We start from the raw sequence: 24,008 nt of genomic DNA, 5'->3' as shown, positions 1-24,008 counted from the left end.
TTGGCTTACTACTGGTTTAAGTTCCACTTGTAAATGGCTTAAAACTGGATATGGTCAGTCATGAATAAATAAATAATAAATTTTCAATAAATACAGTAAGGCAAAAAGTAAGTTGCCTATGATCTTTATAAAATTTTGGCTGTTGGACCCAAAATCAAAGAGCTGCATTGCATGTTGTAAAATGAGAAAATTATACATTTCTCAGCTTTTCTCATGGTTATTCTTCCATTATTAACAAATAATTTGATGTATAAAGTCAAATGACCTGTCATGCTTCTTAATGTAAAATCAGTTTTTTACAAATGCTGTATTTCATAAATTTTTATGAGGAAAGGAGGGAGGCAGTAGGACTGCAAAAGGCCCTGGTGTGTTAGGAACTTAGAAACAACAAAAAATATTTGATTAATAAAGCTTCAATTACAGATATACCCAGGTATGCAGGAAGAAGAATGGAAGATTAGGATTTAACATCTCATTGACAATGAGGTTATTAGAAGATATGAAAATAGACAAAAGATGGAAAATCAATCTGGCTCTGGTGCCAGAGATCAACTAAGAAACAATGTCTGTTTTACATCTCAGAACAAAATACATTTTTCTTGGCCAGTTACAGCTACAAAAACAGCAATGTAAAAATAGGTTAATGTATTTATAAATTGTAGTGTGCTATATTTTAGCCTAGAATTGGTGAGTCACTGAAGACAACTTTTGTGGAAGGTGTGTAGAGCTCGAATATGAGTACCTGAAAAACAAAAAAAGAATGTCTTATTATGAGTAACAAAAATTATTTTTGACCTATTGCAAAGGCAAAAAAAATTCTACTATAAATGAAATTAAGCTTAAAAATGACATAGATCTATGACAGTATTTAAAAAATGCTCTTGGGTATGTCAGAGTCATCACTCCTATGGAATAACTACTTTGCAGTAGATTCTCATTCAAATAAGTGTGCAATACTATCATAGTTAGTGTAGATTATATGACAACTCTCTAGTCTACCTCTTCAGCAGGGGCTAAATGAAGCTGGTAACCATCCAGTGTGGCAATGCTTAGTACGTGGGATCACAACACTCAGCAATGAGTGCAATCAGTTGTGTTGGTGATGATGATGATGTTGGTGATGATATGACAATTAATGAATTTAATTTCAAGTTCAGACATAGAAATGACAGGAAGTGTATTCTTTATGTCTACATCTATATTCTGTAAGACACTACACAGTACATGGTAGAGGGGACTTGGTAGCAACATTAACAATGTTCTGTCCTGTATCATTTGTGCACATAAAAAAGCACTCCGTCTTCAGGCCACAAGTGGCCCCTCGGGACCATCCGACTGCTGTGTCATCCTCAGGTGAGGGTGTGGATAGGAGGGGCATGTGGTCAGCACACCGCTCTCCCAGTCGTTATGATGATTTTCTTTGACCAGAGCCACTACTATTCGGTTGAGTAGCTCCTCAATTGGCATCATGAGGCTGAGTGCACCCCAAAAAATGGCAACAGCTCATGGCGACTGGATGGTCACCCATTATTGTTATTATTTTCTCTTTAACAAGTTATTTCTGTTATATTCAAAGGATAGAATACAAATTTTTTCCAACTGCAACAACACTGTTGAAATCCCTTTGCCATCTCCATGAAAATCCAGGACACTACACACAAAATTCTATTTTGTTTCAGCCTTACCACATTCAAAATTAGAATGATAGCTTGGATCCCACTTAATCAACCAAGTTTCAGCTTCTACCCATTCCACTTCATAAATGAGTTAATGAAGTTCCCCGTTAATGTGATCTCTTTTACTTTCTGACATGGGTGCAGCATTAGATTATTGTTCTTTTGTGCTCACATATGCCTCAGAATCATGTTATCAAGTAGACATTATACTTAAATTGTCCATATAGCTGACTTCTTTAGATGGGATGCTGTGCCATGTCTCACTAAACTGATGTCAAACTAGAAATGAATAACAGGTCTTATGGGCTGAAAAATGGCCACAGTATGCTGCTTCCTAACATCACACATACATTCAGTACTAGCATGTGGTAAACACTGCCAAAATATGTAGGGCTATCAAAAACTGCGGCTAAAACCCTGTGCTGTGTGAAGCAGAGAGTGTCGTATCATTACATAACAAATTAGGCCACATTTCTTGCTTAAAGGAAAGGTCTTTTCTGTATCAAAAACATTATCTGCCAATCTAATTTCAATGGATTCTCTAACAAAGAGACATCCAATAATATAATGTGGCAGCAATGAACTGTGTCTCACCATATTTCACTGTTTTCTGCAATTATGGATTTCACATATTGTTACAGCTGTGTGTGGTGGTAAGATCCCATGCACCACTTCTGGACTCTCTGAATTGGCTACCCGTATTATAAGCTCTTACTCAGTGACACAAAATGTATATACATTGAGCTTCAGATCATCTTTCACTGAACCAAGAGGAGATCTATTATGACAAGTAAAAGACACACTTAAAATGAAATCCTTTTAAAATCCTACCAACATTTAAAGACACTTTCCTAGCAAAATGGAATGAAACAACAATTTTCATTAGTCTTCATATGCATCAGAGCAATCCAATGATCATCTTCCTTAGGAGTTAATACAGATAACATCTTTCCTTTTAAAGGAGAGTTGTATTCTTGCTTAATTTAAGTAACCGATTCGTATTCTTGTTTAATTTAAGTTACCGTTTATTGCACTGTTCATGTAGACCTTCAAGTGCTTTGTTTATCACACCATCTAACCATAAAAATATCTTTACCTGTGTAGCAAGATAATCCACACATCAATTTATTGGATCAGATTTGTTAAAATGACATGAAAGGGATAGATGATGCAGATAAAATCAGTGAAGGTACAATGACATTAATTAATATCAGCAAAAGCCTCGCACATACCGAACTAGCAATGAAATATGCATAATCTATGTCATTGTATTCACCGGTCATGAGTCCTCTTCTGTCAGCTACTCAAATGATTGAGAAATCTGCCTATAATGACTGGTCCAAATGAATTAAATCCATTACATACTAGAATATATTTTCATGTATAACTAGTTTGCAATATTTGTATTGCATTTTCCTTGTTCACTTGCATTTACCTCATTGGATCCCTGTACAAGCAATGGTGCAGGCACATATAGTGTTCTCTGAGGGCCAAGATTGAAATAGCGACCAAGAGGGAAGCCATTAAGGAAGACTGATCCTTTCCCCCAGTCACTCATATCAATGAAAGTGTCATTTGGTGCAGAATCCACATCAAAGATGGCTCGAACCAATACAGGACCACGAACTGAATCATCAACTGGCTGCCACCCAGTCAAGCTAGAACAAATTTCAAGTGCACACTTGTAGATTTTTACAGTCCATATTTTGCCTAACTGACATCATGGCAAAAGTAATTCCATTTTATGGTCAATATTGATGCACCTGTACACATAAAGAAATTGTAAAAACATACTTAAACATAAATTAAAATCTTGCTACAAATGTGAAAGAAAAAAAGTCAGACAATTTGCTTAATACAGGTTTTTTACTTCAAGTCTCTATTTTATTTCCAAGGTAGTATTACAAACTTATCACATTAGGAATAAGCAAACATTTACTGTCAAGCTGTTACCGACACACAAAACACAGACTTCAGTGCTATTAATATGGCTCTGTAGACTGTTGAGAATGAATGTAACATCAAGATGCTCTTAGAGATTTTGTTAGATAGCTGTCAAGCACAATACACATATGTTTTATTCTTCTGCTTGCAATATTCCTTATTTATAACCTACTAGTGAACCTAGCAATGTTTTGCAATAGGAAAATATGTATGGGAGTTAGAGATAAGGGAATGTCCTAATCTGGGATATCCCTGAAAATTGGATCCTGACACAAAAATCAGCTCCTCGTGGCAACTTCACATACTGTCAATGTATGGAGCTCAAAGTTATAATAAAGAATATAGACTATGGATAAAAAAGATTCCTTTGTTTTTGTTTGTGATCTTTATTGTTACATCAGGTTTTTTAAATTTTTTGAGCACACTACAACTACACCACCTCAGCATATATGATATTTTTCATGTTTTTGATACTGTGAGGTAAGAGTACGAACTGGTTTTCTGAATTGACAGCTTGTAAGAGGGCAACATACAACTGCCGACGAGAAAATTTTTTCAAGTTTTTTAAATGCCCTTCTATTGTCATTAAAACTGACTGTGAGGAACTGTAATTTACCAAAATGTATAGCCTATGTTCTAAAAGTATAAAGTATAGTTTTTGTTTATGGGATATTGTATGATAAGAATTAGTGAAGGGCCACATACAACTCACACAAGCAAGCAAACCTCACACACAAATGATCACTATCTCTGGCTGCTCAGGCCAGACTGAAACAAATATTTTGAATGGAAGCAAAAATATGTAGTGGAGTGGGGAAGTGGGAGGGATAGTGGGGTACAGGTGGGGAAAGAGAGTGCAAGGACTAGATGTGGCGGATAAGGCTACCTGTTGTGGCATTGGGAGACTGGGACGAATTGGGGTGGGGGGTTGGGGGAGTGGGGTGGGGTGGGGGGAGGGGGGGGGGGGGGTTGGGGGCAGGGGAAAAGAGAGGAAGCAAAAAGAAAAGGAGCAGAGAAGGGGGAAAGATTGGTGGGTTCAATGGTAGAGAGCAGTGCACAATGAGCCTCCCACGTACAGTGAAAAAACTTACATCTGGGTTCTGGTTGAGTTAGTTGGTTTAGTTTAGTTTGGTATTGCATGGTGCTACTTCACTTGCATCCTTTACCAAGCATCACAATGTTCTGTTGAAGGACCCTTTTTTTATGAATCTGGCTTGTATGTAATTCTGGTCATCACATAGAATTTTGTGGACCAGCTATGCTACCATATGGACTTCTGTGAAGCACATTCTCTGCTGCAGGGAACTGCTAAAGTTTTCGGACTTATGACTTACACCAAATTAATGACGGCTGAAAATGTATTTTCACTTTCAACCATCCATTTCCAGATGTTTATTTCACAACTGCATTCACAATTCAGTCCATTAACATGACACGAATACATCCTCTTTCTATGAGAACTCAGACAAGAGTGTACCAAAAAGATCTAAACAGTAACACAGGAGCTTTCTTACATTATGTTAAAAACCATCATTTGTTTTTCTTTTAAGAGATTCCATAATAATATCATAATCCCATATAGTCTGTGCATGTCTTCTGCATCCACAGAGTGCAAACCAGACATCCCACAAGTGATCAGGATTCTGCTGGCTTTGGTGCACTGCGGCTACATCTTCCCTCGTATGCCCTCTATGTTGGAACAGATATGATACGTACAGTAGGCCAGTCAATATTTTACCCCCTACTTTTCTTAAACATTGTGAACATCTTTAGCTGATGTGACAAGTCTTCATATAGTAGAACACCCACAGTGTCCTGTTACACTGTACGCCGCTTCACCAGATAGCCTTGTCTCCACCTCTAGTCCCTGTATACTTGGTCAGGAAGCACCTTGCTAACCTTCCCCCTTCCCTGCTCCACTATGGATTATTATTACTGTTCATTGTGTTCATTTCAGTCTGACCTGAGCAGGAAGACAACAGTCACGTGCATGTGAGGTGAGTTTGCTTGTGTGTTTTTCTTTTCTGAGGAAGACTTCAGTCAAAAGCTTAATGTAACATTTTTTTTGTGCCTCTCTGTAGCTCAGTGATTTATCATTATGGTGAGTACCAATCTATCCTTTTCATAATTATTGAAAGCTTTGGACAATTTAGACTGTGTTGTAGTATTCTAATCATAAGCCAACAAGCCACAAATAAAACTTTTCTAATACACAGATTTTCTGTTACAACTGACTGCCAGAAAGAATACAAAACAGCAAATTCCTGTGTATACAATTTTTGTTTAAAATTATATACACATAGAAACAGTATATATGAGAGAAATGATTTATCTGATGGTTTAAATGCCCTGCTATCATAGTTAAAAGTGGCTGCCAGAAAGCAAATGAAATTACACATTTTCAAAGCACAGCATTTTTCTTTACGGCTGAATACTTGTACATTGTTGTTAAAAAGACAGTGCTTACTCAGTGATGAAAAATGAAGTCCCTTTGTTGCTGTTTTCTTGTGGAGAATTTATCTATAACCCTCAGTGCTAGTTATTGACATCACAGTCCTCTCATTTCTTCTGTTTAATCACACCTTCAGAATTCACAACATATTCAGGTAAAACAGCCAAATATTTGTGACAAGGAAGAATTCAAATGTAACAGCTGTTCCTTGAATCTCTTATAAATGTGAAGAAGAAGAAAAAATAATTGCATACTATATGGTTGTTGTTGCAATCTTCAGTGAAAAGACTGGTTTGATGCAGCTCTCCATACTACTCTATCCTATGCAAATCTCTTCATCTTTAAATAACTATTGCAGACTACATCCTTCTGAATCTGCTTACTGTATTCATCTCTTTGTCTCCCTCTTCAATTTTTACTCACCATGCTTCCCTCTGGTACTAAATTGGTGATCCCTTGATGTTTCAGGATGTGTCCCTTCTTCTAGTCAGGTTGTGTCAAAAATTTCTTTCCTCCCCAATTCTATTCAATACCACTCATTAGTTACATGATCTACCCATCTAATTTTCAGTATTCTTCTGTAACACCACATTTCTAAAGCTTCTATTTTGTTATTGTCTGAAAAGTTTATCATTCATTTTTCACTTCCATATGTGGCTACACTCCATACAAATACCTCCAGGAAAGACTTCTTGACACTCTCTATATGCGATGTTATAAAATTTCTCTTCTTCACAAATGTTTCTCTTGCCATTGCCAGTCTACATTTATACATCGTCTCTAATTTGACCATCATCAATTATTTTGCTGTCCAAATAGCAAAACTCATCTACTACTTCAAGTGTCTAATTTCCTAATCTAATCCCCTCAGCATCATCTGATTTAATTTGGCTACATTCCATTATCCTTATTTTACTTTTGTTGACATTCATTTTATATCCTCTTTTCAAGACACTGTTAACAATGTTAAGTTGCTCTTCCAAGTGCTTTACTGTCTCTGAAAGAATTACAATGTCATCAGCTAACCTCAAAGTTTTATTTCTTCTCCCTGGACTTTAATTCCTACTCCAAATTTTCCTTTATTTCCTTTACTGTTTTCTCAATAAACAGGTTGAATAACATCAGGGACAGACTACAACCCTGTCTCATTCCTTTCTCAACCACTACTTCCCTTTCATGCCCCTCAACTCTTATGACTGCCATCCGGTTTCTGTGCTAATTGTGAACAGCCTTTTGTTCCCTATGTTTTAACCCTTCCACCTTTGGAATTTGAAAGAGAATATTCCATTCAACATTGTTAAAAGCGTTCTCTAAGTCTACAAATGATAAAAACATAGGCTTGCCTTTCCTTAACTTATCTTCTATGACAAGTCGTAGGGTCAGCATTGCTTCATGTGTTCGTGCATCTCTCTGGAATCCAACCTTATCTACCCTGATGTTGGCTTATACCAGTTTTTTCATTCATATTAATTCAAGTTAGTACTTTGCAACTGTGACTTATGAAACTGATCATTCAGTAATTTTCACACCAGTCAGCACCTGCTCTATCTGAAATTGGAATTATTATCTTCTTCTTGAAGTTGGAAGGTATTTCACTCTTGCTCACCAGATGGAAGAGTTTTGTCATGGCTGACTCTCCCAAGGCTATCAGTAGTTCTAATTGAATTTTGTCTACTCCTGGGCCTCGTTTTGACTTACGTCTTTCAGTGTTCCGTCAAATTCTCTGTGCAATATCATGCCTCCTATCTCATCTTCATTTACGTTCTCTTCCATTCCCAAAATATTGCCCTCAAGTAAATCTCTCTTGCATAGACCCTCTACACATTCCTTCCATCTTTCTGATTTACTCCTTTGCTTAGGATTGGTTTTCCATCTGAGCTTTTGATAATCATACAGGTGGTTCTCTTTTCTCCAAAGGTCTCTTTACTTTTCCTGTAGGAAGCATCTATCCTACCCCTCATGATAAATGCTTCTATATCCTTACATTTCTCCACCAGCCATTCCTGCTTAGCCATTCTGCACTTCCTAACAGTCTCATTTTTTAGATGTTTGTGTTCCCTTTCACTTTCTTCTTTTACTGCATTTTTCTATCTTCTGCTTTCATCAATTAAATTAAATATCTCCTGTGTTACCCAAGGATTTTTAATAGCCCTCATCTTTTTACCTACTTAATCCTCTGCTACCTTCACTATTTCATCTTACAAAGCTAACCATTATTCTTCTACTGTATTCCCTTCCCTTGCTCTTGTCAATCATTCCTTAATGCTGTTTCTGAAACTCTCTACAACCTCTGGTTATTTCAGTTTATCTGGGTCCATGCCCTTACATTCCTACCATTCTGCAGTTTCTTCAGTTTTAATCTACAGTTCATAACCAATAAATTGTAGTCAGAGACCATATATGTCCCTGGAAATGCCTTACAATTTACAATCTGGTTCCAGAACCCCTGTCCTCCAATTATACAATCAACTGCAAAATTCTAAATTATACTCTGTGCAAAATTCTACCAGGCAGCTTCCTCTTTCATTCCTTTCCTCCAGTCCATATTCACCTACTATTTTTCTTCTCTTCCTTTTCCCATTATTGAATTCCAGTCTCTTATGACTATTAAATTTTTGTCTGCTGTAGCTATCTGAATGATGTCTTTTATTTCATCACATATTTCTTGAATCCCTTCATCATATACAAAGCTAGGTGATATATAAATTTGTACTACTATGGTGGGTGTAGGATTTGTGTCTATCTTGGCTACAGTAATGTATCCACGATGCTGTTCATCATAGCTTATCCATTTTCCTACTTTTTATTCATTATTAAACCTACATCTGCCTTATCTCTATTTGTTTTGTACTTATAACATTGTATTCACCGGACCAGGAGTCCTGTTCCTCTGCCCACTGGACTTCACTAACTTTCACTAGATCTAGCTTTCACCTATCCTTTCCCTTTTTAAATTTTCTAACCTGCCTGCCCAATTAAGGGATCAGAAATTCTGTGCTTCAATTCACAGAATCTCAGTTTTGTTTCTCCTGATAACAACATCCTTCTGAGTACTCATTGCCAAAGATCCAAATGAGGGACTATTTTACCACCAGAATATTTTACCCAAGAGGATGCCACATCACTTAATCATGTAGTAGAGATGCATGCCCTCAGGAAAGATTGGCTTTCCCTTGCTTTCAGCTGTTCACGGTACCAGAACAGCAAGGTCATTTTGGTTGATGTTACAAGGCCAGATCAGTCACTCATCCAGACTGTTGCCCTTGCAAATACTGAAAAGGCATCTGCCCCTCTTCAGAAACCACTTGTTTGTCTGGCCTCTCAACAGATACCCCTCCATTGTGGTTGCACCTATTGTATAGCTGTCTGTATCATTTGAGCAAGCTCAAGCCTCCCCACCAGTGGTAAGGTCCATGGTTCATGAGGGTGCATACCATATGATGTGAACATGTTTTTGCTTCTTTTCCATGACTTGATGTCTCTAATGACACAGCCATGCTGAAGATATGTAACATTTAACAATATTATTATTTATGTTAGAATCTTGTGAAGGCTTTTACTGCTGATGTATCATTAACTGACATTTAATTACAAGAAATCATAACAAAGGGTATATGTCCATGATAAATCTTCAGTGCATGAAAAACAACATAAGTAATATAAACCTGCATGCAGGTGAAACATAATGCTTATCTATTGGCCTTCCAGTTCTGACATTTCATTGGTCACATGATTAGAGCTGAAATAGCGTGGTTGGGATACTGCTAGACCTCATGTTACTTTCATGGCACTGTGAGATTTGTAGCACATTTAGTTCTGGTGGGAATGATGGCATACCAGAGCACACACAGTCACATGAAGACAGCTGCATCTCTTCTCTGAGTGGATCATAGCATGACTGAAATCATTTCAGCATTAGGTACTTTGGTTTCTAGTTGGTATGTTTTTCTCCAGAGAAGAAAAATGGTGTAATTTTAGTGAGATTTCTGACTTGCATTAGAAGAGAAACGGGATAACTTTAGTGTTTTATTTACAGTGTGCTGTAGCACACTAGTACATAATCATTGGCCACCACTAGTGTTGTGTAAAAATCTGAAGTAAATCAGTCAAGTACTTTTCAAGATTTTTACTAACAACATTTTCCATTTTTAAATGAGTTCTGATTTTCAAGTGAAACTATTTACTATTCTCAGAATCACAGATTCTAATATTACATGATCCAAAAAATAAAGAAATACAACCATCAAACTCATGTTCTATAAGATCATTAATATACAACATGAACAGCAAGGGTCCCAAAACACTTCCCTGGCACGCACCTGCAGTTACCTCTACATCTGGCAATATCTCTCCATCCAAGATAACATGCTGCATTTTATCTATCAAAAAGTCCTCAATCCAGTCAAAAAATTGCTCTTGATATCCCATATGCTCATACTTTTGACAGTAAGCATAGATGTGATACTGTGTCAAATGCTTTTCAGAAGTCAATAAATACTGCATCTACCTGGCTAACTTAATGCAAAACTGTCGGTATGTCATGTGAGAGAAGTGCAAATTGGTTTTCAAATGGCCAATGTTTGCAGAACCCATGCTGGTTGGCACTGAAGAGGTCATTCTGTTGAAGATACCTCACTGTGTTTGAGCTCAGAATATGTTATAAGATTCTACAACAAATCTATGTCAAGGATATTGGACCGTATTTTTGTGATTCATTTCTTTTATTCTTCTTGTAAACATGTGTGACTTGTGCTTTTTTCCAATAACTGGACAGTTTTTTGTTTGAGGGATCTACAATAGGTTATACTTAGAAGGGGGGCTAACTCAGCTGCAAATTCAGTATAGAACCTGACAGAGATTCCATTGGGCCCTGGAGCGTTGTTCACTTTTGATGGTTTTAACTATACTCAACACCACTTATACTAATACTCATTTCATTCATCTTTCCAGTAGTACAAGGATTACATTGGGGCAATTCTCCTTGGTTTTCATTTGAAAGGAACATTTGAAAATGGAATTAAGTATTTCAGCTTTTTCTGTGCTAACCTCAGTTTCAGTTCCTGTCTCGTTCACTATCGACTGCACACTAACTTTGGTACCACCAACAGCCTTTACATACAACCAGTATTTCTTTGGGTTTTGTGAAATAGCATTTGACAATATTCAGTTGCAGTAGTCATTGAAACCATCACACATTGCTCTCTTGAGAGCTAAATGCATTTCATTCAGCATCTCTCTATCAATAGCCCTACACTTTGTTTTACACCTATTATGCAGTAATCTCTGTTTCTTTAGACTTTTCTTCAGAGCCATAGTTCCTCTAGATGCTTATGCCCTGTGCTGAAAATTTCAAGTTCCTCATTGAGATATGACAGAACTGGCTTTTTATTTAGTTTATTGAACATATATATCTTTCTCCTTGGTTTATTTGTCCTTTGTACTTAGGTAATCATTGTTACTACAACTGTGTCATGGTCACTGATACCAGTTTCGATGTGAACATCCTCAAAGAAGTCAGGTCTATTTGTTGCCATTAGATCCAATATTTTCCTTCATGAGTGGGGTTCCTATCTATCTGTCCTAGATAGTTTTCAGAGAAGGCATTTAGTAATGTTTCACAGGATGTCTTACCATGCACACCATAAAAAAACTGTAATTTTCATAATTAATTGTTGGATGATTTAAGTCTCCACCAATGATTGTAGTATGATTGGGCAACTTACATACAAGTGAGCTAAGGTTTTCTCTGTAGTTTTCAGTTACATCAGGTGATAAGTGTGGTAGGTAATGTAAGGATCCAGTTATCATTTTATGCAACACTGCTGATACTGAATCTTGCCCAAACAATCTCACATGCAGGTTCAATTCCTGTCTCAGTGCTCCTTGAATTCTTGAGAAGAAAAACAAGCCCCTCTATCAGTAATTATATGTAATGGTTTCCCAAACTTTATTTTTCTTTAATTCCATCTTACTGACTGCTTCAGCTGATTTTGTAGTTTTTACTGCACATAGCAAGGTGAACTTGGCAAATGAATCAATAAAACTTAGAGTGTGGTTGTACTCTTTGTGTATTGACTGAAGTGGTCCAATATGATCCCTGTGATTAGCACACAAGGGAATAAGGGACAAAGGAAACCTGCCTTCTTTGCTGATCTCCTATTCTCAGTTAAACAATTTACATAACTGGAGATCATTCTTCTCACCTTGTTAATCAAATCTGGCACACGATACTCTTGTTTTACTTGCTCTTCAGTTCACTTAACTGCACAATGTCTGTTCTGATGCTCAAGCTTGAGGATTTCATGCTGTGTTGCATTTGAATTGACTTACCCAATTCCTTTGACCCCTATTGGGGCATAAGGTATCCAGGAGAACTTCCCAATCGCTTCTGTCTTCATCCACTTCCCTCAATTCTGCCCAGGTATTGCCAACTCTTCTTGCTTCCCCATCCACCATCCTCTTCCATGTACTTGTAGGCCTCCCTGTCTTCCTTGTTCCTTGGAGATCCCATTCCAGTGCCTTCTTTTTGATTGCTCCATTTGACTTTCTCAGTGTGTGCCCCAGCCATCTCCATTTTCTCTCGCATATCTGCTGTTCTTCTATAGGTGTCTGGTTTGTTTTTCTCCAGTGATCCTCATTACTTGTTTTTTATGGTCATCAGATATTCATTATGTGCCTGATACACCTATTTATGAATCTCTGTGAACTGTGATGTTTTACTATCTGCTTTCCAACTTTCACTGCCACACAGAAGGATAGCCTTGACATTTGTATCAAAAATATGAATTTCACTTTTGCATGTGATGTTTCTGTTTCTCCATACTGGATACAGTTGTAGGAAGGCAGCATTTGCCTTATTTATGTGGTTCTTCACATCTTCTCTGGCTCCACCATCTTCTGTCACCATACCATCCAGATACAGGAATGAATTGACAATCTCTGCTTGCCACTCCCCGACAAACAATTCCACTTCCATGTTCCCACAATTTATTATCATTTTCCTTGTTTTGCATATGTTTATCTTGAGCACAGCAATCTCTGCTTCTTTTTTCAGTGAGTTAATTTTAGCTTCCATATCTGTCAGCCTTTGGCCTAATAAAACAATGTCTGTGAAAACCAAATCATCCAGATGTTCATGAAACCCCATTGGATTCCTTGTCTTCTACCCACAGTAACTTCTCATAACTGAGTCAAGGACAAGTAGGAAGAGTGTTGGTGAGAAAATACAACCCTGCTGGATTGCAAATGTTACCTCTGTTGGATCTGTGAGATTTCCCTTGGGATCACACAGCATTTGTAACCACCATACAGATCTTTGATAATGTTAAGAGTCTTCTGTTATACACCACATTTCCATAACACATGCCGCAGCACTTGATGTTTCACAGAGTCAAAGGCCTTTTCAGAATCAGTGAATGTTAGTTACGTGGCTGCCTGGAATTCTTTGCTTTGCTCTGATATGACCCCCAGAATATTAATAAGATCAACACAACTGGGTTGTGCCTGAAAACTGACCCGTTCTTTACGCTGTCAATTTTCAGTTGAATCTTTAATCCTATTTGAAATATCTCTGGTCAGGACCTTACAGGGGACTGACAGCAATGTAGTACCACGTCAGTAGTTGCAGCTGACAAATTTCTTTCTTTCTCTCTCTCTCTCTCTCTCTCTCTTTTTTTTTTTTTTTTTTTTTTTTTTTTTTTTTTTTTTTTTTTTTTAGCTTTACCACCAATCCACTTTTTGACTTTTTTGAGAATTTCTCTTCAAGCCAAATATGCATCAGCATGGGATAGAGCATTTGAATGATACATTTGGTATTGTCTTTCAACAGCTCCAGTGCTATGCTGTCTAGCCCTGGAGCCTTTGATTTTTTAGGCTTCTTAAAAAATTCCTGATTTTACCCATGTGGGACATTGCAGATTTATGTCTTGATTTGCTTTGACTTCCTATGGAACGTCCCTCACATGTTCCTCTCAGTTGTCTTTACAGTTCAACAACTCCTCGAAATGTTCCTCCCATCTCTGTAGCTGTGCCTGTTGGTTTGGAATCATCACCCCATCCTGGCTCTTACCTAGTCCTTCATGTCCAAAGTTCTTCATTGAGAGTTGTTTGGTGGTATTGTACAGCTCTTTATTCTTGATGACAAGTCTTTCTTATCCAGAGTCTATTAGAATACAGCACAGTCCGTTACAATTTTAAAAGATATTCCTAGTAAACACACTCTAATTTCTTCAAGGCATTAACAATAGCTATAGCTCCAAGCTCATAGTTACTGTATTTTTTCCTCTTGATATGTTGTTTTATTAATATACAAGACTGGATGGAACATGTCATTATCTGCTGATTTTTGTAATAACACAACTGCAAAACAATCTTTTTGTGTGTGTGTGTGGGTGGGTGGGTGTGGGTGTGGGTGGGTGGGCAGGTGGGTGGGGCTGGGTGGGTGCCATTTAGTTTCATATTTTGGCCTGTAATCAATTAAAGCTGGATTGCATGGAAGGATATCTTAGAGCATCTTGAATGTTTGTCTCTGGTCTTCTTCAAACCTGTATTCTCAATTATTCCTCAGTAAATCACTCAGAGCTCTGGCAATAATCAAACAGGAAAATCCAGGATGGAAAGTAACAATATTATGAAAAAGATAGTCGCTACTGACACACACATGACAGCAGTCTCTGGCAGTTGAAGCCATGTGAGTTGCATTTGCATGAGTGTGGGTGTGTGTGTCTGTCATCTATTTTTGACAAAGGCCTTGCTGCCCGACAGCTTATTTTGTGACAGTCTTTTTATTGTGCCTGACTGCAACTCAGCCTCTCCACTATACGGTGAGTAGCAACTATCCTTTTCACAATATTTTAGAGATCTGGCAATTATAGAGTAGTCCGAGGAAACTGAAACAACTGCAGCTTGACAAGTGCACTGACAAATGCAGCTACTAGTGCTGACACTAGCAACCTCCATTTGTGTAGAAGGATTCATGTGAGACTACATTCAGCGGATACACCATGACTTGGCAAGCACAAACTGTAAATTAATGTCGCTCCATGGTTCAATGGTGGTTGGGGTGAAATTGACAGATCATTGCATGATACTATGGGGAACTGTATGTTGGCAATGTCAAGTGAACAGAAGAAGAAATTTGTTGATTTGTAACCCAATCAGATGATCTGGGTTTAGATGCTTCCCACACTTATCAATTTATCAAAATGTTCATTATCTGCTGGTGAGAGATCTGTCCTTGCCAAAGGCAGAAATTTTGTCATTATTCTGTGAGTTATGTCCATGGCACAAATTACAGTTATTGTGTTAGCAGGCATTCATGGTCTGGATGCAGTAATAGTTGAAGAAATATATATAGAAGTAGTAAGAGTATTAGCTGATATGAACCCTCAAAAAGGTAAAGTGACTGTGGGTGAAATGAATGCTATAAAAAAATCAATATAATGGAAGGAAACATTCCACGTGGGAAAAATTATATATAAAAAACAAAGATGAGGTGACTTACCGAACAAAAGCGCTGGCAGGTCGATAGACACACAAACAAACACAAACATACACACAAAATTCAAGCTTTCGCAACAAACTGTTGCCTCGTCAGGAAAGAGGGAAGGAGAGGGGAAGACGAAAGGAAGTGGGTTTTAAGGAAGAGGGTAAGGAGTCATTCCAATCCCGGGAGCGGAAAGACTTACCTTAGGGGGAAAAAAGGACAGGTATACACTCGCACACACGCACATATCCATCCACACATACAGACACAAGCAGACATATATTTAAATATTATTAATGCACAATAAAATCATGGTGCCCAAGACTATAAAGACCTTATGTGCAAATAAATATTATTATCACTATTCACACCAATGAATAGGATACAAAAGTCTTTACTTGTATGGGCAGGAAAGAAGATACATACCACAAGACGTGAATGGACACCAGAACAGTGTCCTAGCCAAGCTATCTCTAAAAGATTCAATCCTCTTTAAGGATGACAATTAATGATCTTTAAGTATAAAACCTCCATGCCAGCAGTTAGATTAAAATTAATTTAAGTGATTATCTGCTAAAGAAACTTTTATTGAATGAAGGGGAAAACTGGACATTCTCCTATCTCAAAAACACTTGTACATTGAAAGCATTTTCCAGATTTTGAAGAGTTCAGGGTCAAATGTATTTTATAAAACATTTCAAGAAATAACACCTAAATACAGTTTTGACACCAGGACAAATCACAGAATATCAGCCAAGATTTTTATACAGTAACAATTATGCATCCAATTGAAACCACTACTGTCAAAATACAGAAATTAAAATTTGAGCACAATAACTATAATCACTTTTGGTCTGTTTTCTTTTTAACTCCATTCACATAGACATAGGATTATCTTATCCTCTGTATCAAACAGCTAAGCTTTATGGTAGCATAAGCTATACGAAAGTGCAATCACTGTCAGGTAGACTCACCTTTGAAGCCATTTCTTCTTGAACTGAAGAGCAAAGATTTGCCAGTCTGAGATAGCTGTCCCATCAATCAGTACAGGTCCTGACACAATTCCTTTCCTCTGATCAAAAACACCACTGTCGAGTCTTCCATAGTTAACACGTCCCCAGTTCTCAACTAGTATGTCTAGTGTGTGTGGAACACTGGCTTCTGCACTCAATGTTGTGCTGGCATTACTGTAAGCATTATTACATTATTTAAACAATGATGATGATTCCAGAACAAATTCTCACTCTGTAACAGAGTGTACACTGATTTGATTCTTTCTGAGAAATAAAAATGATGTGCTTGTCAAGGGTTCAAAATTGGAACCTCTGCATTTCACATGTAAGTGTACTATGAACTGAGCTATCCAAGCATGTCACATGGCACATTCTTATATCTTTTAAAATCACCATACACTCTCTGTAGAATGTAAATACATTCTGGAAACAATCCCCTAGACTATATCTAAGCCATTTCTCTGTAGTATACTTGCTTCCATAAGTGCTAGTCCTGAAAGGAATGCAGGCAAATTTCTGTGAAGTATGAAAGATAGGAGAAGAGATACTGGAGGAAATGAAGCTGTGAGGGCTAATTGCTTGGATAGCTCAGTCAGTACAGAAATTGTCCATGAAATGCAATCATCCCAAGTTCCAGTTACAGCCCAGCACACAGCTGTAATCAGCCACAAAGTTGCAGTGATGATGGTATGATAGAAATTTGTGACAATATTCTAATAATGAAACAAATAACAAACAGATGATTAATAAGCTTTCTAAAGACAGAGGACTGCTGTGTCACAGATCATCTGTCAATATTTAAGAGAAAAGGACGCCAAAAAGGATAGTGAACTCAATAGTAATTCTAGTGTAATGTTTAAAGCTTTTATTGGAACAAAAACTGAGCAAAGTCTATTATGTAGATAGATGTAAAACAGCCTGACTGCACACTTCTATTAAACCTTCATGTCAATGAATGTTGTCAAAGAAATGAAAATTTTTAACCCTCACCCCTTAAAATAAGATGTTAACAAAGGTTTAATTAGAGTAAAACCCTCTTTATATATGCGTTCTCCCGCCACTGCTTGGTGAGTAGATTTTTTGTCTATCCGTATTGATATTAGCCTAAAAGGTCTGCCACTGCTGACAGATCACTGGAAAGCCTCTTTTGGTATGGTGTGCAGCTGCTCTATCAAATTATGCATAATGTCTTCCCTGTTCTGAAATATGGGTTCCTTTCAGAGTCCTTTTCACTTTAGGGAAAAGCCAGAAGTCACTCAGTGCTAGATCAGGGGAGTAGGGAGGCTGACAAATCACAGCCGTGTTGTGTTTGGCCAAAAAACTCTGATTTATTCGGGAATGATGAATGGATGTGTTATTGTGCTGAAGCAACAAACTGTCTGATGTCCACAAGTCCAGCCATTTGCATCTCACTGCTTCAACAAAGTGATGCAGAACCACTTGGTAGTTACTCCTTCTTGACATTAGTACCTTCTGAGATGTACTAATGATAACCATGTCCTTGGAGTCAAAAAGATGGTCAGCATGACTTTCACATTCCTGCACACCTACCCCTATTTTTTGGGTCTTAGATATGATGGATACTTCCACTGCAATGACTGGAACTTGTTACTGAGTCATACCCATAAACCCAGGACTCATCACCAGTGCTCATGGTGTTAAGGAAGTTGTGATTGCTGTTCACAGTATCTAGCATGTCCTGTGCAATGTGCAAACAAAATTTTTTCTGCTCTGTTGTTAGCACAAATTTTACTGAGTTCCACCTGAGGGCCAAATGTTCCATTAAAATGGAATTAACAGATCCAATACTAATTTTAACCTTGCCTACCAGTTTTATGAACATAGTTTATCTATTCTGGATCACAATGGCCCTTACGTGATCAATAGCAATGTCATTTCCAGATGTTGAGGCCCTACAGGAACACACTTCACACTTCACTTCTTTCCCTGTGTAGTACCCATTGATTTGTCCTCAAACACTTGGATTCAGCTCCAGAATCACCAAGCTCAAAACAAAATTTGTTGCAGTAATAATGTTCCACCTTTTCTGTCATTTTGTCCACAACAAAAATTCACAGACTACCACATACACATGTACACTTGCCAACAGCTAACTAGTGACTGGTAGTTTCCACAGGTGTGAAAAAGTCAGACACATGCACAGCATATGCCTACTACCATAGAGAGTGCAAGAGCCCGGATTCCGTTGTTGATTTCAACAATAAAAAGGAAGATTGGGTACTTTTTGAACAACATTCATATATACATGCTGTTTATCTGCTACTATTAGTTTGCTCTGTTTTGATTAGAATGCAATTTTTCAAAGAAAATATTTTCTTACATCTATAAATACAGAGTTACATTTACAGCACATTATTAGTTGCCACATATATTTATAACAAACTAGCTGATTACCCAGTGTTGCATGGTACATATTTATTCCAATCTTCCATTAGTATAGTTCCCCCTTTCCCCTCTGACCATCTCCACCTCCACCCACATTCTGTCCACCTCCTCCTACCCTTCTCTCTGTCCATATGCACCTCCCCCCACTCTCTGTCTTTCTGCTCCTCCCCCCTCCCTCTGTCCATCTCATTCTCCCCATTTTCTCTCTCCATCATCAAGTTATCACTTCCTCATCAATAGCAGTATGGTGGTTCTTTGCCCCACAGTATTCCTTTCCAGGTAATAAATAATATGTGTACCATGTTTGGCTGAAATTGATCTAGGCATTAAAGAGGAACTTTCTTCCCATAGCTTTGCTGTAGTATTCACATGTCGCATATATTTTATGTATATTTACCATTTTTCACACACATTTGTACACACATTTCACCTGTATCTGTAGCAAATTTACCCTGCCATTCCATTTTCATGAAGCTCAATCCTTACATTTTCTGAAGAGTGTACTTATATATTTGAATACAGTCTCGGAAATGTGTTGTAAATAGGGTGAGTAGAATGGACATAATAAATCAAAATATTCTGCTTGATGCGGCAGTTATTCATGCAGCTCAGTATTTATAATGCCATATCTGCTAGACTATGTGTTGTACAACAATATAATTTTGCATGTACATTTGGTGTTGTATGTGAATACTGTATTCAAAATATGTCACAAATAAAGTTAGTAGTAAAGTAGTAATAAATTAAAACATCATGCTTCATGCCAAAGTTTTACTGCACGAACAGCAAAAATGTAGTAAGTGCTAAACATTTTGTCCTTTCATCATTCTCTCAGGGTTGTCAGCAAGGAAAAGTTCCATAAAGGTTTGAAATTATCTGTAAAGTTTTCTGCAAGCCACTAAATGCTCTCATTCTCAAATACTACATGAAAAAAAGCCTAGGTATTAGCACGTTGTGGGCTATACTTCTTTTTCACCCCCACTACTATCCCTTTGATAAGTAGGTGGTACTTACCTACACACTGATTCTTTCCAGGCAATGAGTAATATGTGTACCAATTTTAATTCAAATAGGTCCAGTAGTTTAGGAAGATATGTGGAATGTACATACACATATTTTTATAATACATACGGATGCTGTTATTTGCCCTGTAGCTAACAGAAGTTTTCAATCCCTGAATCTAGATACTTAGATAATTTGCAGATGGGTAACTAATTAGGCATGTTTTTATTCTCTTTTGAGTTGCTATGGATCTCAGTTTCTTGCTTAATGTTAGATGGAAACTTATTGAATTTCATACCACCAGAGTACATAACTCTGTTCTGAATACTAGGCATGGAGGCAAAGTCTACATGAAAATAATTTTTGAGACTTGACTGAGTAAATTACAGTCAAGCTGAAATGGATTCTGTTATCAGCAACATCATCCATTAAGGAGTAGATGTACTGGGAAGTGTGTGTAAGAGTTTCAAGATATTTAAATAGGCTTCTGCAAGATGTATAGTTATCTACTTCACACAATATTCTTGTTGTTCACTTGTCTACGTCTACATCTGAATCTATATTTTGCAATCCACCATGAGTTGCATGATAGAGGGTATGTCCCATTGTACTAGTTACTAGGGTTTCTTCCTGTTCCATTCATGTATGGAGTGTGGGAAGAATGAACTAACACTTCAGTTACTTTAGGTGCATTGCACCAGAAGATAATTCCATAGCACATCAGGGACTGAAAACATGCAAAGTAAGTTAACACTCTTGTCTTTAGTTCAACACAATGAGAGATGTTTCTAAGGTGATAACATACTGAACTGTGTTCCTTGATTAGGTTATATGTGCAGTGGACTCCATTTTCACTTGATATAAAGCTGGACCCCAAAGAACATTACACATTGTGCTTTATTCAGTATGTGTCCATAGATATCTATTTCTGATGCTAAACAGTCGTCATTGCTTTTTTGAAACTATATGATATGAGTCTGTGTGGGTTTGACTTAAAGTGCATGTAGACCAGTGTAGCTATCATTTGAGCTGTGTTTGGTAGAGTTGAGTTTGTACCTTTCATTAGAATGTTTGTCTTGTCAGCAAATGTTACAGTTCCTGAACCACCCTATAAAAGTCATTGGAAGATCATTTGTATGTGCTAGAAACAGGAGTAGGCCCACTACTGAGCCTTGTGACACTCTGTGCATTTTTTTCTCATTCTAAGATTACTTTTATGCCTGAGATACAGTCCATTAATGAGAATCTCTGTTTTATATTGCAAAGGTAAGGTCCCACCTTGCATGAGGGATGTCATGAATTGCATAACACTTTAGTTAGCTAAATAGAACTTTGAAATCCACACAATCAAAGTCTTTGGCAAGATCACAGAATATTCCAACAGGATACTTTTTCTTGTTTAGGTTTGCTAATACTTCACTTTAGATGTCTTGTATTCCCTTCTCTGTTGCAAATGCTTTGTGAATACCAAACTGAGACGCTATTAACAAGTTCTGCTCAGCTAAATGAGTCGATATTCTGTGATATAGGAGTGATATAGGTCTGTAATTAGGTGTGCTTTCCTTACCTGCAGTTTTGTAGATGGGTGTTAAGTATAACACATTTAAGTCCTACTCATTACCTTTGTTCCCAAAAACCAAAGTTTTTCAACTGTTCCTTTGAAGTTAGTGGTTCAGTTATGTTTTCTCCATCAATGAGAACTACTGCTAGATCTCGGACATGACCAATAATTTGTAATACTGAGTTTTCTCCAATTGTTGCAGCATTCTTTCGGTACAGCACAAAACCATAACTTTGCCCATTGCCATTGTTGATGTCAAGAAATTCCATTGTCAGAATATCAGTTGCATTAACACAATCTCCAGCATCCTAAAAAACATTAAATATGACAATGTAAATAGTATCATCTGCAGAAGAATTAAAGTATATCTTTGAAAAAACATAAAATAAAATAAAATAAAAATCAGGCATGAAATGTACGATCATACACTACAATATTTCCAGTTCATAGACTGAAAGCATGAGTCTCATTTATGCACCTAGTTTTTAACCCTTTGTGATCCACTGTCAGACTAAGTCTGACATTACAATTTTCTTCAAAAGCTCTGCTGCTGGATGATGTTGGATGCATTTCCATAATTGTGCTTTCCATCTGCTATGTTGTTGGAATTCACTAGGCACATGGTAGCACTTAGTATGGAGATCTGAAAATTCAAACCATGTTGCATTTGCACATTTCTAGTATGATACTTGCTGGCAGGAAACTTGTAGGTGTTGATGACATTGCCAGGTGGCTTCTTGAAGACATTGAGGATGAAGAAGAATTTAGTGCCAAAAATGACTGGGAAGAAACATCCACTGTGTGCAGTAATGTAAGTTCTAGTGGATTAGAATCTACTGGTTGAGTGGAAAATGATGAAGACACAGCCTGTAGCAAATACCTGGAAAGTTTATCATGATGGTGGCAGTGATCTTCCTTTTCCTGTCACACAACAAGGTTTCACCATTCCTCACAGATCTTGAGCAAATTCCAAACTTGAAATATTTCCAGCTCTTATTCACTGACAGTTATATTAGTGAAACTGTGAAGGCTACAAAAATGTATGCTAAAGGAAAGACACAGAAAGTCTCTCCACTTACAAAACACTCAATGCGGCACTTGTGGAGGGACATTTCATTAGAAGAATTTAAGGCTTTTCTTGATGTAACATTGAACACAGCCTTGAGTTTTTTTATAGTGGCATGAACACACTAAATCTAAAATTTAGTATTATTATTCATTTGTTTTTCTATTATTTGACCTGCTGATGTGTGTAGTTTACTTCAAGCATCAACATAAATTTACCTTTGCATAAAGAAACATTCAGAAATTGTCTTGGGTGATTACATAAATATTAGGAAAGTTAAATGTTGATTTTCACTTCAAAATTTGAGCCCTGGATATCCTACACCTGTACTCAGTGTTCTAATATTGTGCTGTCTTGAATAGTGTCAAAATTAAAATTATGTTTAATGGAAATCCCATGCTTAATGTATTTCAAAATACATGCAATTGTAACAGAGATTAAATTAATGTAAAAATACGTAAACTTAAAAAAAAAATCATTAATTTCCTGGGCTGAATAAACTTTTGGTAGCAGCCAACAGCCAGGCAGCAGAAGTAAAAATGATAAGGACAGGAACAATGTATTAATGAGATGGTGATGAGAAATGGAATGAAAACTGCAATACACAAATTCGAGTGTCATCTCTAATGTCCAGATGTAGCCTAATCAGACACAAGAAAAAGTGTGGTTTGTTTGGTAATTGAAATTAGCTTTTGTTTGTTTATTATTGATTGTGTATTATTTACAAGGATTCACTAGGAGGGCGGGGAGTCTCAGTTCTCCATAATTGCAGCTTTGCTTCTTCATCAGTGATTATTAGTTTCTTTGATGTTCTAAGGAAACTTTTCCTTGATCTTAGTAATTATGGGTAGAGTTCTTTCCCATGCATAGGATGCACTTTTTCTGTTCCAATTTCATTCTTTCCCTGTCTGCTGCTGTTTCTCTTCAAACAGAAGGTGGTGCAATTTCTGCGAGGTGGTAGAGCTGTTCTACTGGAGTTGACTTCAAGCAGCCTATTATAATTCTGCAGTGTTTGTTTAGGGCAATATCCATCTGTTTGGCATGTGTTGACTTACACCAAACAGGACAGGTATACTCTGCAGCGGAGTGGCATAATGCCATTGCAGAAGTTCAGATGGTTGCGGCTTGACTGCCCAACTGTAATCCAGACAGTTTTCTCAGTAGGTCATTCCTGGTGGAGAATTTTGATTTGAAATCCATGCAGTGTTTTTTGAACATTAGAAATCTATCAAATGTTTTGGAGTGTTACAGTGTTCCAGTTTCACCCACGAACATTCTATCTTTAACTTGTGGTCTTTGATAGGTTTGGTTTAAGCTGGTTTGTTCTGTAGTATTTTTGTAGGGTGATTTCAATTCAATTTCTTTTGGATCAGTGTTTGTGCTTTTGGTTACCAGAGTGAGATT

General features: G+C 37.2%; 1 protein-coding gene across 1 annotated transcript in view; it reads right to left on the bottom strand.

The window, feature by feature from the left end:
* Window positions 1–225: 225 nt before the first annotated feature.
* Window positions 226–24,008, bottom strand: part of LOC124620103 (beta-galactosidase-1-like protein 2) — a 144,106-nt gene continuing 120,323 nt past the window's right edge. Inside the window, exons 9-12 of the mRNA XM_047146772.1 lie at window positions 21,599–21,846; window positions 16,531–16,743; window positions 3,112–3,334; window positions 226–742 (exon numbers count right to left, since the gene is read on the bottom strand). Coding sequence (XP_047002728.1) covers window positions 674–742; window positions 3,112–3,334; window positions 16,531–16,743; window positions 21,599–21,846 — 753 coding nt within the window. The 3' untranslated portion in view covers window positions 226–673. The remainder of the gene's footprint in view (window positions 743–3,111; window positions 3,335–16,530; window positions 16,744–21,598; window positions 21,847–24,008) is intronic.

Source organism: Schistocerca americana, chromosome 6, assembly GCF_021461395.2.
Source record: "Schistocerca americana isolate TAMUIC-IGC-003095 chromosome 6, iqSchAmer2.1, whole genome shotgun sequence".
In the NCBI taxonomy this organism is placed as follows: domain Eukaryota; kingdom Metazoa; phylum Arthropoda; class Insecta; order Orthoptera; family Acrididae; genus Schistocerca; species Schistocerca americana.
The sequence above is the reverse complement of the archived record's forward strand: the minus strand, read 5'-3'. Positions and strand labels throughout refer to the sequence as shown.